The sequence below is a fragment of the Eulemur rufifrons genome, chromosome 7 (genome assembly GCF_041146395.1).
Source record: "Eulemur rufifrons isolate Redbay chromosome 7, OSU_ERuf_1, whole genome shotgun sequence".
In the NCBI taxonomy this organism is placed as follows: domain Eukaryota; kingdom Metazoa; phylum Chordata; class Mammalia; order Primates; family Lemuridae; genus Eulemur; species Eulemur rufifrons.
Window position 1 is genome coordinate 252896651 of NC_090989.1, and position 17252 is coordinate 252913902.

At 41.6% G+C, this 17252-nt stretch overlaps 1 protein-coding gene and 1 non-coding gene across 2 annotated transcripts; one reads left to right on the forward strand and one right to left on the reverse strand.

The window, feature by feature from the left end:
* The first annotated feature begins 915 nt into the window (after positions 1-915).
* CCIN (calicin) lies at positions 916-2886 on the forward strand. Its single transcript, XM_069474432.1, has one exon. It carries the CDS (start codon positions 1052-1054, stop codon positions 2816-2818), a length of 1767 nt encoding a protein of 588 aa, XP_069330533.1. The 5' UTR covers positions 916-1051; the 3' UTR covers positions 2819-2886.
* Positions 2887-10454: 7568 nt separating this feature from the next.
* Positions 10455-10561, reverse strand: LOC138388792 (U6 spliceosomal RNA). The gene has a single exon (XR_011234280.1). It is a non-coding gene; the product is annotated as a U6 spliceosomal RNA (small nuclear RNA).
* Positions 10562-17252: the final 6691 nt, after the last annotated feature.

The window sequence follows — 17252 nt, forward strand, 5'->3', positions numbered from 1 at the left end:
CTACGAGCCCAACACTATGCTGACCACGCTCCACATTTTCTCAAACTCCTAGTAATTTTTAAAGCGGGTACTGGTATTATTTCCCTCTCAGATGAGAAAACTGAGGTTTAGAGAGCCTGAGCCACTTGTCCAAGTCCACTCTTGATGGAGAGAGCTAACCCACCACAGCCCCCAACACTTTACAACTAGACGCTTGGAAATGTGGAGGGAACATTCTAGTTTGCTGGGGAACTGAAATAAGTAGGGCTTGGAGGCCCCCCAGCACGTGGCTAACTCCTGCATTCCTGCTCCAGTGGTTGGCTTTCACCGCTCCCTCTGTTTTGAAGAATGCTGTCCGTGGCCACAAACGTCATAAGCCAAAGGACAGAGCTTTTTATCTGTGATGTCCAGGAGCCTCGGCAGAGAAAGGTACTTCGAGGCCTGAGAATCAGAGACTGGGGAAAGCTGGGTAGTGAGGCGCTTCCTAGAAGAGTGGAAAGAATACTAGGTCATAAACGGTTTGGGTGCTGGGCCCTGCTCTGCTTTCAACTGGCTGTGATCTCAGGCAAATCCCTTCTCTTCTCTGGACCTCATTTTCCCTCCTATAAAATGGGAGGATTCTTCTAGATGATCTGATATTCTCTTCCCTTCCTCCACTCCCTTTATCTGCCCTACACAAATGGGTCCCCACTGCCCCACCCATACTGGCTCGGACATTCCAGAAGAAGCCTTGAACTGAGGTTGGAAAGTCCCAGGTGGGAGTTTGAGCCCATCCCTGAGACTCCTCCCGAGCTCAGGGCCCTGGGCTCTAGGTCCCTCCTGGCAGGGTATCCGGCCTTGACAGGCTGCAGCGATCAGAGGGGAGGAAGGCTCAGTCCCTCTGAGAAAGGCCTCAGGGGGCCCCTGCATTGTGATGACCTCATCCACTCTATGACATCATCCTCTCTCCAACCCCCACTTCTCCCTGGTCAACTGCTCTGCAAACAACCATCAATCTGAATCCCAAAGGCCTGAGAAAGTCTCTTCTCCAGTACCTGCTGCTGATCCTCTGCCTCAGCCAGCAAGTAGCACCATGAAATTGGAATTCACCGAGAAAAACTACAACACCTTCGTGCTGCAGAATCTGAACAAACAGAGGAAACGCAAAGAGTACTGGGACATGGCCCTGACTGTGGACCACCATGTCTTCTTTGCACATCGAAACGTGCTGGCTGCTGTCTCTCCACTGGTGAAGAGCCTCATCTCCAGCAATGACATGAAGACCACTGATGAGCTCTTTATCACCATTGACCCCAACTACCTGAGCCCGATCACAGTGGACCAGCTCCTGGACTACTTCTACAGTGGCAAGGTGGTGATCTCAGAGCAGAACGTGGAAGAGCTGCTTCGTGGGGCCCAGTATTTCAACACACCACGCCTTCGAATTCACTGCAATGACTTCCTTATTAAGTCCATCCGCCGGGCCAACTGCTTGCGCTACCTCTTCTTGGCCGAGCTGTTTGAGCTCAAAGAGGTTTCAGACTTGGCCTATTCTGGCATTCGAGACAACTTTCACTATTGGGCCAGTCCTGAGGGCTCCTTGCACTTCATGCGTTGCCCCCCTGTCATCTTTGGCCGCCTGCTCCGTGATGAAAACCTTCATGTGCTCAACGAAGACCAGGCTCTCAGCGCACTCATCAATTGGGTGTACTTCCGGAAGGACGAGCGGGAGAAGTATTTCAAGAAGTTCTTCAATTACGTCAATCTCAATGCCGTCTCCAACAAGGCGCTGATGTTTGCCAGCAACAAGCTGATGGGCATGGAGAACAGCTCAGCCCACACCACCCTGATCGAGAGTGTCCTGATGGACCGCAAGCAGGAGCGGCCATGCAGCCTGCTGAGCTACCAGCGGAAAGGGGCTCTCCTTGATTCGGTGGTCATCCTTGGTGGCCAAAAAGCCCATGGCAAGTTCAACGATGGAGTGTTTGCCTATATCATCCAGGAGAACCTGTGGTTGAAGCTCTCGGAGATGCCCTATCGGGCAGCAGCACTTAGTGCCACCGCTGCTGGTCGCTACATCTACATCTCCGGTGGCACCACTGAGCAGATTTCAGGGCTGAAGACAGCCTGGCGGTATGACATGGATGACAACTCCTGGACCAAGTTGCCTGACCTCCCCATTGGGCTTGTCTTCCACACCATGGTGACCTGCGGGGGGACAGTGTACTCAGTGGGTGGGAGCATTGCCCCAAGGCGGTATGTCTCTAACATCTATCGCTATGATGAGCGCAAGGAGACCTGGTGCCTGGCAGGGAAGATGAGCATCCCTATGGATGGCACAGCCGTGATCACCAAGGGCGACCGGAACCTGTACATTGTCACTGGGCGGTGCTTGGTGAAGGGCTACATCTCCCGGGTCGGGGTGGTGGACTGCTTTGACACCAACACTGGGGACGTGGTCCAGTGTATCACCTTCCCCATCGAGTTCAACCACCGGCCCCTGCTCTCTTTCCACCAGGACAACATCCTCTGCGTGCACAGCCACCGGCAGAGTGTGGAAATCAACCTGCAGAAGATAAAGGCCAGCAAGACGACCACCTCAGTGCCTCTCTTGCCCAACGACTGCCCCTTGGATGTGTCCCATGCTATATGCTCCATTGGAGACAGCAAGGTGTTTGTATGTGGGGGTGTCACCACAGCCAGCGATGTCCAGACAAAGGACTACACCATCAATCCGAACGCCTACTTGCTAGACCAAAAGACGGGCGAGTGGAAGATCTTGGCTCCCCCACCAGAGGCACTGGACTGTCCCGCCTGCTGTCTAGCCAAGCTACCTTGCAAGATTCTTCAAAGGATTTAAACAACTTTTTAAGTGGGAGAATAAGTAAATGCATTATTATTCACAATTTAATGAGAGAGAAAGAGAGGGAAGATAGCCTGTTGGTTCCTTCTCAGTGTTCCAGCCCATGCTTGGCCCTGAAGGTGGACATCCTGGGTTAGGGCTGCTCCCAGTGGGTGGAAATTCAGGGCTACTCTGTCACTGGAGGCTCCAACAGTGGCCGGAATGGAGTCCCTGGTTGGTGGGACTGAGTCAGCTCCTGGGCACTGGCTCCCAGTGGGTGGAAAGTCAGGGCCACTTTGTCACTGGAGGCTCCAACAGGGGCTGGAATGGAGGCCCTGGTGGGTGGGGCTGAGGCAACTCCTGGGCACTGGCTCCCAGTGGGTAGAAATTCAGGGCCACTCTGCCACTGGTGGTATCCAAGCTGAGGGTGGAAGGGAGCCCCTAGGGGGTGGGATTGAGGCCTCTCGCTGGCATTGGCCAAAGTGATGTCTGGAAAGTCCCCTATTCTGTGCCTCTACAGTCACCTCTCAGGCATCTGCTAGATTGACAGGTAAACATTTGCTTGGAGCTGTGAAGCCTCAGGCTCCTCCAACGCCCACTTCCCTCCAGTCTTCCAAAAGTCAGGGGAGGACCCACCCAGGTCTGAGAGAGGAGCCTCATGGCTGGGAGGGACAAGAGGGTGTGGGCCAGGCTCAGGAAAGGGTGGGGGAGGCAGGGTTTCTCAGCTACTGTATTTGACCATGCAACTACGGTAGTTTGTCTCATTTGGGGTGGAAGTTGGGAGTTGCTTACAATTGCTTGTAGGAAGCAAAGTTCATTGAGAACTTTCTCCAGGAATATGAGGTTTGAAGGACTGTGGGTGGAAGGGAAGACAGGAAAAGGAGAAGAAAGAAACTTATATCCCTAGTGGAGAGGGGCTTGGGGATGACCCAAGATGACAGGGCAAGAGAGACAGGATGGTGTAAGAGTTAGGGGTATGGACTCTGGGCCAGGTGGCCTGGTTCAAATACCACCAGTTCCATCAGTTACTGGGTGATCCTGGAAAAGTTACTTAACATCTCTGGGCCTTAGTTTCCTCATGTGTAAAAGGGGGATAATAAGATTGTCTACCTCACAGGGTGATCTAATACATGCAAAATGCCTAGGACAGTCCCTGCACATATAAAAGTACTAAAAAAGTACATTTTTAAAGGAAAAAAAGAGAAGTGAGACAAGAGCCCAGATTCCTGGGCTCTTATGTTAAGGCCCCATGAAATGCTCTTTGAGACTCCCTACCTCAAAGCCTTAGTGAGCTTTCCTCAATTTTAACTACTTTTGTTTCCCTTTCATTTGTGTAATCTTATGTAATCCTCAACAATTTAGAACTGACCAACTCCTTGAAAACAACATATAATCCTTCTTAATCCATTCACTCGTTCATTAATTCCCCCCCCCACACACACCCCCATCCATCCACTGTGGCCTGGAGCCACAGGCATGACACAGACAATCCGTGTGCCAGGGAAGGGAGTATCTATACCAGTGCCAGGCATCAGGAATGTAATGTGAGCCACATATATAATTTAAATTTATCTAGTAGCCATGTTAAAAAAGAAACTTTTAGCAATTTATATTACTTAACCTAATATATCAAAATTATTATCAGCTAAATATGTAATCAATGTAAAAATTTATTAATAAGAAATTCAACATTCTTTTTTTCCCCCATACTAAGTCTTCAGAATCTGGTGTGTATTTCACATTACAGCACAGCTCAATTCAGTCTGACCGCATGTGTATACAGCCCCATGAGATTAGTGGCTATTTATTAGACCACACAGGATACTTTAGACATCCTCACGGTTCAAATCTGCTCACTCCTTCTTTTCCCAACTCCATCCTGCTTCACCTGCTCAGCATCACCTCCTTGACCTCTCTGTTGGGTGGCCTCGGCCTTCATATCCTACCCCTTGCTAAGTCTTACTTTCCTCCCTCCAGCCAGGACCTTGGACTTCACAGCTGTGCCTCCCTCCCCTGGGATTTCTCCTTCATTTTGTACTTCTCCAACCCTGGGCACCCCCACCTCTGCTCACCTCACTGCCACTCCCCAGCTGGAAGAACAAGGTCTTACATGTCCAGGGGCTAAGCTCAATTCCTGCCCCAGGCTTTGCTAAGGGCTGAGTCACCTTGGCCAACTCCCTACTCCACTCCTCAGGGCACATTCTCCAGCCCTCTCTGTGTCTGGGGCGGCCACACTTCCCCTCTCCCCACGCTCAGCAGCTGTCCTCTAGTTCTGCCACTAGGTCTCCAGAGAACTAGAGGTCACATGACCTGTGCTTCACAAATAGTCTCACATGTGCCAGAATCTTTCTCACCAGAGCTTCTGCTTTGCTTCTTCACCTCAGAGGAAGAGGTGTCCTTCCACGATTCAAAGCTGGTCCCTCCATCTCCCTCTCAATTCTGTCACCTCACAACTTCTCAGGCTACTCAGTTCCCCCTCTCTCCATATCCCCCTCCTTATTTCTTCTTTTCATTCCATAAATGTTCTCAAATTTCTCCTACCCTAAAAACAAACCCTCCTCAGCTCTGAGGTCCACCCATATTTCTCCTCAGTTGAGCTTCCTATATGGTGTCCATGCTCCCTGGCTCCAACTCTCACTTCCAAATCAATCTCTAGCCAGCTCAGTCTGGCTTCTGTTCCCACCATGCCACCCAACCGTGTCTTGATAACACAGACCTCTTTGTCTTTTTCTCAATCATCTTTCTTTCTTTTTCTTTTTCTTTTTTTTTTTTTGAGACAGAGTCTCCCTCTGTTGTCTCCACTAGAGTGTAGTGGCATCATCATAGCTCACAGAAACCTCAAAATCCTGGTCTAAAGCGATCCTCCCACCTCAGCCTCCCAGAGTGCTAGGATTACAAGCATGACCCACCGTGCTTGGCCTCAATCGTATTTCTTTTCCTGGCCATACTGGACAATATTGACCACTTCCACCTACATCAAAATCACTAGGGTGTTTGCTAAAATGCGAGGCCTTTGGCATGGTGGGATTATAATTTGATATGTTGACCCGTATGGTACTTCCTACCCTCCTTCCTAATCCTTTCCTATACTAAAATTAGACCAGGAGGCTGAATCAGTCAGGGGTTATTGCCTCAAGGCGATAAACTGAACGTGGAAATCAGAGTCAGGTTCTTGGCTTTTGGTACTAAGAAAGCTTTGGCAATTCATGGCAAAATGGTCTCAAAGGATAAGGCCTTTGAATTATAACTCAGGTCTTTTTTTTTTTTTTTTTTTTGGAGACAGAGTCTCTCTCTCTGTTGCTTGGGCTAGAGTGCCGTGGCATCAGCCTACCTCGCAGCAACCTCAAACTCCTGGCTTAAGCAATCCTTCTGCCTCAGCCTCCTGAGTAACTAGGACTACAGGCATGCACCACCATGCCCAGCTAATTTTTTCTATATATTTTTAGTTGTCCAGCTAATTTCTTTATATTTTTAGTAGAGATGGGGTCTTGTTCTTGCTGAGGCTGGTCTCGAACTCCTGACCTCGAGCAATCCTCCTGCCTTGGCCTCCCAACAGAGTGCCAGGATTACAGGCGTGAGCCACTGCACCCGGTCTACAACCCAGGTCTTAAATCTGGAGTATATGAAATCTTTCCAAAGGAAATTCAGACATCAGTTTGAGACCTTCAACTTCTTTCCTAAAATTGATCTACCTGAGAATAAACCTGTGGTTGATGTTTTAATCTAGTTCTCTTTTCCTACCTCCCATTTCAAAATTACCCTTCACATACCACACACACACACACACACACACACACAGAGAGAAAGCAATCTTTACCCTTTCCAAATATTCCTAGGCTGTATTGCTCCAGGACACTACATAAGGGTTAAAAACTGGTGTCAGTGAAGCCTCCTTTCATCAAGACACCAACACCAAAGAAGTTTCCTGTCTTTTTCTGTCTTACCTACACAGAGTTTTTGTTAAGATGTGAATTCTGGTATTAAAAATTGGGATATTTTGGTCCAAGTTGGGTTGCTCAAAAATGCAAAATAGTACAATGGAATGATGACATAATTCTAAAAACCTTGTGGAGATATACTGCACATATCATACAATTCACTCCTTTATAGTATACAATGCAATGGCTCTTAGTATATTCACAGGCTGCACAATCATTACCACAATCAATTTGAGAACATTTTTATTGCCTCCAAAAGAAACCCTATACCCCTTAACTTTTACCCTCTAACTCCCTTATCTTCCCAGCTGTAGGCAACCACTAATCTACCTTCTGTCATTATAGATTTTCCTATTTTTGGACATTTCATATAAATAGAATCATAAAATATGTGACCTTTTATCTAGTATCTTTCACTTAGAGTAATGTTTTAAAGGATCATCTGTTTTAAAGGTTGTAACATGTGTCAGTACTTCCTTTTTATTGCTGAATAATATTCTAAGGATATACAACATTTTGTTTATTCATTCAATAGCTGATGGACGTTTGGGTTATTCCACTTTTTGGCTATTATGAATAATGCTGCTATGAACATTCATGTATAAGTTTTTATGTGGATGTATGTTTTCATTTCTCTTGGGTATATACCTAAGAGTGGAATAGCTAGATCATATAGTAACTCTATGTTTAACCATTTGAGGAACCACCAGACTGTTTTCTAAAGCAATGGCATCATTTTACATTTCCACCAGCAATATATGAGGATTCCAATTTCTCCACATCCTCACCAAAACTTACTATCTGTCTTCTGAATATAGCCATTCTAGGGAGTGTGAATTGGCATCTCATTGTGGTTTTGATTTGCATTTTCCTAATGGCTAAGGATAGTAAGCATCTTTTCATGGGCTTATTTGGTAACTGTTGTTTAATAACCTGGCCTCTTCTATGCTCAACTGTCATTAGAGAAAGTGCTACTCCTGAGGAAGGGTTCTGTAAGGACTACACAAAGACAGCTTGGCTCAGAAACACTAAATGCCATATTGCATCATTTCATTCAGGCCACAAAATATAACATAGGTAAGTTAGAATGCTTATTCAGTCCCATAATATTTTAAACATTTTTTCAAGACTATAACACACATATAGAAAAGTGCACAATACATAATTATATAGTTTAACAAATTATTGCAAATATCCATGTAACCACTATTCAGTTCAAGAAATATACCATTGCCAGTCCCCCAAAAGCTTCCTACATGGCCCCCTACCTGGTTATAATCCCTTCTTCCCATCTGCCCTTTATGATAATGTGTTCCTTGCTTTTCTATATAGTTTTACCATCTAATTAGACATTTCTAACAATATAGTTTGGCCTGTTTTAGAGTTTCATATAAGAGAATTATACAGCAGGAATTATTTTATGTCTAGCTTCTTTCACTCAAAATTATGTTTTTACACTTTATCTTTCTTGTTGCACATAGGTGTGGTTGTGGTTCTTTCCATGTCATTTCTGCATAGTATTCTATCATATGAATATATTATTATTTATTCATTCTCCTGTTGATGGACATTTGGGCTGTTTCCACTTGGGGCAATTGTAAACACTGCTACTCTTGTGAAAGTATCTTGGTGCACATGTACACAAGTTCATCTATAGGGTATATACATAGGAGTAGAATTGCTGTCTTTGTTGCTAGATAATGCCAAAACTATTTGGCAAGATGATCTTGCCAGTTTACACTGCCATCAGCTCAGTATATGAAAATTCCTGTTGCTCTGCATGTCTGCCAATACTTCGTATTGTCAGGCTTTTTAATTATAGCCAATCTGATATGAAGTATCCGGTTTTAATTTGCATTTTCTTGATTGCTAATTAAACTCCTTATCATATTTTTTTGCCATTTGGATTTCTTCCTTGCTTCTTTTTTCTATTTGGTTAACTATTTTTCCCTTGTTAATTTGTAGGAATTCTTAATATATTCTGGATATGAACCCTTTATCAATTACATGTGGTAAATATCTTTTCCCACTACGTGGCTTACCTTTCACGCTTAGTGCTGTATCTTAATTTTAATTAATCTGAATTGTCTTTTTTTATTACTGCTCTTTGATCTTGAAGAAATCAGTCTCTACTCAGAGGTCATGGAAGTATTGCTTTATATTATCTTCTAAAAGCATTACTGGTCTACCTTTCATATTCAGGTCCATAATCTTCATGGAATTGGTTTTTGTGTATGGTATTAAGTAAGGATTCAATTTCATTTTTTCCCATACTGATATTCAATTGTCCCAGTACCCATTTTCCCACTTCTCTGCAGTGTCACCTTTGTTGTAAATCATGGGTGGATATGTTTAGGAGCTCTCTTATTCTATTGGTCTATTTGTCTGACCTTATGCCAACCACATAAGGTCCATCACCATAACTTTAACTTTTTAATTACCACCAGCAATGTTCAAGTGGCTCCATGCCTTTGTCAGCACTTGGTATTGTCAACATTTTTTATTTTAGCCATTGCAATAAGTGTGTAGTGGTAGCTTATTTATAATAAAGTGTTGAATATCTCATATAATTTATTGAGTACTGTTCTCAAAGTGAAACAGGATTGTTGGAAGGGTACCAACATAAAGTTGAAAAATCATTAAGTTGAACCATCCTAAGTCAGGAACCATCTGAATCTAATTACTGAACCCAATAATTATATAAAATGCATGGTATGCATGGTATTTTATATAAAAATACATAATATGTCATGACCAAGTTAGATTTATCTTGGAAATGGAAGGATAGTTTTACATTGGAAAGTTAATAAAAGGAATTCATCCTATTAATAAAGGCGAAAATGCATGGTCATTTCAATAGATGCAGAAATAGTATTTGATAATATCCAATATCTACCTTGATATTGTAAACATATGAATTTTCCCTAAATTGACCTTTAACTTTAGCATAACCAAAACCTTAACAGGTTTTTTGTGAATCTTGACAGCCCAATTCTAAACTGTATAGGATATGATAAAGTTATAAAATAGGCTTTGTGTCAGATGATTTTGCCCAATGTAGGCTAACATAAGTGTTCTGAGCACATTTAAGGTAAGCTAAGCTAAACTATGATCTTTGGCAGTTTAGGTGAATTAAATGCATTTTGACTTATGATATTTTCAACTTACAATGAGTTTATCAGGTCATAACCCCATCATAAATCAAGAAGCATCTGTAATTCTTTTTATATATTACTGGATTCTATTTGCTATGTATTCACTCAGGTTTTAATTTTATTTGTAAAATTATCATATGGTAAAATTGATTTTTTAATGTATAGCTCTGTGGCTTTTAACACATTGTATAGATTCACCACTATAATAAGGATATTTAACAGGTCCATAACTTCCAGAAACTGACCTTGTTCTATGTCTGTATAGTCGCACCTTCCCCCTCCCTTGACCCCAATCCCTGGCAACCACTGATAGATTTATATTTTTGAAAATGTCATATAAATGGAATCATATAACATGTGACCTTTTAAGACTGGCTTCTTTTGCTCAGTATAATGCCTTTGATATTATTTGTATTGATGGCTTCTTCCTCTTATTGCTGAGTAGTATTCCTTTAGCAATTCTTATAGAGCATGTCAGCTGACTGGCCATGGGTTCTCTCACTTTTCCTTCTTCAGAGAATATCTTTATTTTATCTTCATTATTCTTTTTTTTTTTTTTTTTTTTTTATGGAACGCTTCACGAATTTGCATGTCATCCTTGCGCAGGGGCCATGCTAGTCTTCTCTGTATTGTTCCAATTTTAGTATATGTGCTGCCGAAGCGAGCACTTATCTTCATTATTGAAGGATATTTTCACCAGATAGAAAATCATGGGTTGACATTTTTTTCAAAACCTTAAAAATGTGCCACCTCCTTCTGGCCTTCATGATTTCTGATGAGAATTCAACATTCATTCAGAATTATTATTCTGTTGATAATGTGTTATTTTTGTCTGGTTGCTTTGAAGTTTTTTTGTTTTTTTTTTTCCCTTTAGTTTTCACCAGTTTCATTATGATGTGTCCGGGTATAAATTTGTCTTTATCCTGTTTGGGGTTCACTGAGCTTTTTTTTTTTTTTTTTTCCCTACTGAGCTTTTTGAATCTGTAGATTTATGTCTAAGTTTTCAGCTATTACTCCAAATTTTTTTTAGTTCTGTACTCTTTCTCCTCTCCTTCTGAAGTCTGATAAAACAAATGTTGGAGTTCTTACTGTTCCACAGGTCCCTGGGACTCTTTTCAGTTTTTTTTTATTCAATCTTTTTTTTCTCACTGTTTTTCAGACTAATTTCTATTGATACATCTTCATATTCACTGACTCTTACCTCTGTTGTCTCCATTCTGCTTTGGAGTCTATCCAGTGGATTTCTATTTGTTTTTTTGCCTTTCAGTTCTAACATTTTCATTTTACTATTCTTTATAATTTCCATTTCTTTACTAAAACTTTCTAATTTCCATTTGTTCCAAGAGTGCTTACAATTATTTGTTAGAGCATTTTGATAATAGCCTCTTTAAAGTCTTTGTCAGATAATTCTAGTATTTGAGTCATCTCAGCACTGACATGTGTTAACTGTCTTTTTACTTGTCAGTTGAGATTTTCCTGGTTCTTCATATGCCAAGTAATTGCAGATTTTATCTTAAACATCTGCTATGAGACTCTGGGTCTTATTTAAATCTTATTAAGAATGTTGATATTTTTGTATTAATGTGCAATTGACCTAATTAGGTTTAAGTTCCAACCCACCTTTTATAGGCTGTGATCAGAATTACATTTATTTTTAAATACTGCAATTGTATTTGTATCTGTTCCATGTGTGCCAGTGGCCAGTCTCGGACTTGGATGATGGTAAATTAAGATCTTGAAGTCTTTTATGATATTAATAGGTGCTGATTAGGACCAGATCAATGTAAGTACAGCTCAGGGCTGAGCCTATATGGGGTCACTTTTGCAACCTCCTTCTCCATGACTTCTCTTGTACTATTCAGTTCCCTGAAGCTCCTATTTTTGGTTCTCCAGCCAAAAAACTAGAGCTTTACTTAAGACACTCTGCCATGCACTTCAATAGCCATGCCCACGCCTGAGGCCAGGTGGCAGGAGGACCAGTGGATTAAAAATGGTAAACTGGTCCCCAGTTCGGTGCTTCATATTTTGGTCTTCTTCCCCAATTCCCCTGCCACAATTTACTTTCCAGAGTCCTCATATAGCATCTGCTCCGTGTATTCTGTGTAGGTTTTATGGTTGCATTCAGTGGGGGAGACCAGGAGGAGTGTGCTTATGCCATCTCACCCCCACTCAGGGTTTTTGCAACAATATTATGAGCCTGTAATATTTCTTCCTCTGTTTTTATTGGGTTTTGTATCAAGATTATGCTAATCCCATAAAATGAACTGAGGTATGTATGCTCTTTTTAAAAAAATCTCTGGAAGAATTTGTGAAGACCAGAATTTTCACTAATAAAGCCAAGTGGTGTTTTCTTTGTGGGAAGGTTTTCAATTTATTAAGTTGCCTTTACTAGTTATAGGAATATTCAATTCTATTTCTCCCTTGTGGTTTTTTGCTTTTTTTTTTTTTTGAGACAGGGTCTCACTCTGTAGCCTGGGCTAGAGTGCAGTGACATCATCATAGCTCACTGCGACCTCAAACTCCTAGGTTCAAGGGATCCTCCTGCCTCAGCCTCCAAGGAGCTGGGACTACAGGTGAATGCCACCACACCCAGCTAATTTTTCTATTTTTTTTTTTTTTGTAGAGACAGGGTCTCACTCTTGCTCAGGCTGTTCACAAACTCCTGGCCTCAAGTGATCCTCCCACTTTGGCCTCCCAAAGTGTTAGGATTACTGGCATGAGACACCATGCCTGGCCATGTTGAAGCTGTAATTTTTTTTTTCCCGGCAAAATTAATTACACAAGCTATACACACAAAATGAAAATAGTTATAAAAGATGCATCTGGAAGAATAAGCTATAATAAACCTCAATAAAAATGAATATGTAAATGTGTATCTCCAGGAATATACACATAGTTAAATGTTCTCAGTGAGTAGCATTGCTTTATGCATTACATAAGACAGTAACTACCAATTAAGTTATCTGATTTAAATTATAATTTTTCTAGGAATTTGTTTCATTTAAATTTTCAAATTTATTAACATGCAATTATCTGTGTGTCTTATGATCTTTGTAACGTCTTTAAAATCTTCAGTGATGTTCCCATTTTCATTCCTGATTTTGAATTTTTAAAAAACTTTTTATCAGTCTCACATAGATGTAAATCTTCATAACTTTGGATAGGCAATGGTTTCTTAGATGCTACTCTGAAAACATAAACAACCAAAGAACCAAATAGATTAACTGGACATCATAAAATTTAAAAACTTTTTAGCCGGGCATGGTGGCGCATGCCTGTAGTCCCAGCTACCGGGAGGCTGAGGCAGTAGGATCGCTTATGCCCAGGAGTTTGAGGTTGCTGTGAGCTAGGCTGATGCCACGGCACTCACTCTAGCCTGGGCAACAGAGCGAGACTCTGTCTCAAAAAAAAAATAAAATAAAATAAAAAAATAAAAAAAATAAAAAATTAAAAACTTTTGTGTTTCAAAGGACAGCATGAAAAAGTGAAAAGACAGTCCAAGAAAGTGAAGAGACAAGAATTGAGAATATATTTGAAAAGCCTATATCTGATAAGGGAGTATTAGACTGTATACAGAATTCTTACAATTCAACAATAATCCAATAAAAAGATGGGCAAAGAATCTGAATAGACATTTTTCCAAAGAAGATACACAAATGGTCAACAAGCTCAAGAAAAGATGCTTAATATCATTAGCCATTAGTGAGATGCAAATCAAAACTACAATGAGATGCCAGTTCATACCCACTAGGAAAACTATAATAAAAAAGATAGGTAATAAGAAGTCTTGGTGAGGATGTGGAAAAACTGGAGCCCTTACACAATATTAGTGGAAATGTAAACTGGTGCAGCCACTTTAGAAAACAGTATGGCAATTCCACAAACAGTTAAACATAGAGTTATTATATGACCCAGTAATGTCACTTCTAGGTAGATACACTTAAGACAAATGAGAATGTATGGCTACACAAAAACTTGTACACAAATGTTCATAGCATCATTACCCATAACAGCCAAAAAGTGAAAACCACCCAAATGTCCATCAACCGATAAATGGATAAAGTACAGTATCTCCATACAATGGAATATTATTCAGCCATAAAAAGAATGAAGTACAGATAAATGCCACAACATAGATTAACCTTGAAAACATCATGCTAAGTGACAGAAGCCAATCAGAAAAGACATTATGTATTCTATTTATATGAAATATCCAGAATAGGTAAATCTACAGAGACAGAAAGTAGATTAATGGTTTCCTAGGCCTAAGGGGTTTGGGGGTATTGAGGGGTGATGACCAGAGGTGCAGAGTTGCTTTTTGAGGGTAAGGAAAATGTTCTAAAATTGATTTTGGTGACAGATGCAAACTCTCTGAAAATGCTAAACGCCGTTGAATTGTACATTTTAAATGGGCGAATTGTATGGTATGTGAACTATATCTCAATAAAGTTGTTAAAAGTACACCACGGCTTCTGTCTTGGTTATTCTCTCTCTTTCTTGGATTACTCTCCAGGATACGAAATTCTGTGTTGTGAGCAGCCTTTTAGAAAGGCACATGTGGCAAAGAACTGAAGGCTTCCACTAACAGCCACATCAATCATGACCTTGAAAGTGTCTTGTCCTGCCCCAGTCAAGCTTTCAGTGGCTACAGCTCTAGCCAAAAGCTTGACTGCAACCTCAGGAGAGATGCTGAGTCAGAACCACCTAAGCCCCCCCACCAGATTCCTGACCGTTAGAAAACATGTGAAATAGGCTGGGTGAGGTGGCTCATGCCTGTAATCCTAGCACTCGGGGAGGCTGAGGCTGGAGGATCGCTAGAGGTCAGGAGTTCGAGACTAGCCTGAGCAAGAGCGAGACCCCCTCTCTACTAAAAAAAAAAAAAAGAAAGAAAGAAAGAAATTATATGGACAACTCAAAATATATATACAAAAAATTAGCTGGGCATGATGGTGTATGCCTGTAGTCCCAGCTACTCGGGAGGCTGAGGCAGGAGGATTGCTTGAGCCCAGAAGTTTGAGGTTGCTATTAGTTAGACTGACGCCACGGCACTCTAGCCCAGGCAACAGAGCAAGACTTTGTTTCAAAAAAAAAAAAAAAAGAAAGAAAGAAAAAGAAAAAGAAAACGTGAAATAATAAATGTTTGTTATCTTAAGGTGCTAAGTTTTAGGATAATTTATTATACAGCAATAGATAATACAAGCTCACCCATCTCTTTAAGACAGGAATTTCAAATATAATTTTATATTATATTTAATAATTATCTATAAAATTATCTGGGATATTCTGTACCTTTGATTAGATGTATACTACAAAAAATTGTAATGAAAGTCAATCCAGAACAAAATTTTTTTAACATTCAGAACCTTATGGTATTACATATTTTCGTCACAAAGAAGTATCAAGTCTTTCAAGCACAAAAACATTCTAATAGAATTTAGAGGACAAGTGGAATGGCAGTATGTGTACATAGACCAAAAGTAAGAATCTGAAATTTCTATATATTGATGACAAGCTTTTTCGTTGTTTTAGTGGATGATGGAGGGTATCAAATTGATACAGTATTTAGAGTCCATTGAACACATTTAAAAGAGCAATGCAACAATTTTATTTGAAAATATCAATATTTACAATGTGCTAGAAATTAGATCTTTTGCAACTAATTAAGTTACTATGAAAAAATTTAGATGTCAATTTTAAAATGCACAAGGAGCACGGAGATTTTTAAAATTCTTTTAGGGAACTTTTAGGGAGTATATGAAAGCAAAACAGCATTAAAAGGGCTGATTTACAAGATGCTTTAAAATAAAATATCTTTCCAAGGCCTGAGGCATTTTCTGAGTATAAAAGCAAATCCCTGAAAGACTCAGGCTATATAGTTTATGCTAAAATAATAGAGTGGAAAGAGACTACAAAAAGATTAGACCACTTTCTCCACATAAGGGTTGCCTCGGGCTGCAAAAGGAGGGGCACTCCACCATTCCTCACTGCTCTGGAAGTCCTCTCATGCCTTTGAACAGATTTTTTAAACTTCTTGCCCTACACTTCTAGTTTTTCTCAGCAAAACAGTTGGTCCTAAACAACTTTGCCTATCACTACTAGAAGTAGAACCTCCTCTCTTCTGAACTTCAGACTTAAATTTCCAATATCCTGTTGAACGTCTCCTGAATATTTCACAGGTTCCTCATGGTCAGTATGTTCACACCAAATTCTACATTTGCCTCAACCCCTCCTCAATCCCACTCAACCTGCTTTTCCTGTTGGGGCTATTTCTGGTCAATTCTTCCAAGCTATCAATCTTATCATCTGTGAATCTCCCCTCTCCCCCTCTCCTTCTCTCTCCCTCCTAAATGCTATTACATTTACCAAGTCCTGTGTACATTACTTCCATTATTTCCCTCCCACCTGAGACCACTGCCCTGTTCCCTAGAATATCATCCTTGGCCCCCCTCACCTCCCTCCTGAACCACCGCAGCAGTCTTTCTTAACTGTCCTCCCTGCTTTCAGAACCGCCCCTCCCCCCTCCGCCCCCGCCCCCGCCCCCGCCTGAGCTACCAGATAACTTTCCAAAACAGGGTTCTAACCAAGTCATTGCTTGCTTCAAGCCCTTCAAAGTCTCCTCATGGCCTCTGCAATCGAGGAATAATCCCCACCTGGGTTCTCAGGCCCTCCATGATCAGGCTCCAGCACTTTCTTCAGCTGTATCCATCTGCCCTCCCGATTCTTTCAACATCTACCCCATTGCTTCCCAGAGCACAGAACCACTCTGCCTAGGATCTCCTCTCTTCTGTGTCCCGTATTTTTCACAATCCTCTTCTGAGGTCGGTCTCAAATGCTACTTCATTCATTCATCAATACGTATCTGAGCACCTTCTATGTGCCAGGCATAATGCTAGACATTTGAGAATACAAAGGTGACTAAGACAGACATGGTCCCTTCACTGACCTAAAGGTCTAGCAGGAAAGACAGCCATTGAGAAAGCACTAATCTCCTGTATGAAACTTTCCCAGGGTTTCACAACCAAACATGACTGGCCTCCCCTCCCTCTTTTCAGTGCATACCCCTCCACTGCTGGGCCACCGCCTCACCCCCATCACCACCAGCACCCATCTTATTTTATAGTAATTTATAGCTATTTATGACTGCCCTTCTCCTGGCAAAGATGATTTTTCGCTTTATTTATTTATTGAAACAGAGGCTCACTCTGCTGCCTGGACTAGAGTGCCGTGGTATCAGCCTAGCTCACAGCAACGTCAAACTCCTGGGCTCAAGAGACCCTCCTGCCTCAGCCTCCCGAGTAGCTGGGACTACAGGCATGTGCCACCATGCCCGGCTAATTTGTTTCTATATATATTTTTAGT

Bases quoted from the DNA above. Each gene is read 5' to 3' on its own strand.
- CCIN (XM_069474432.1), top strand. From the start codon at position 1,052: ATGAAATTGGAATTCACCGAGAAAAACTACAACACCTTCGTGCTGCAG.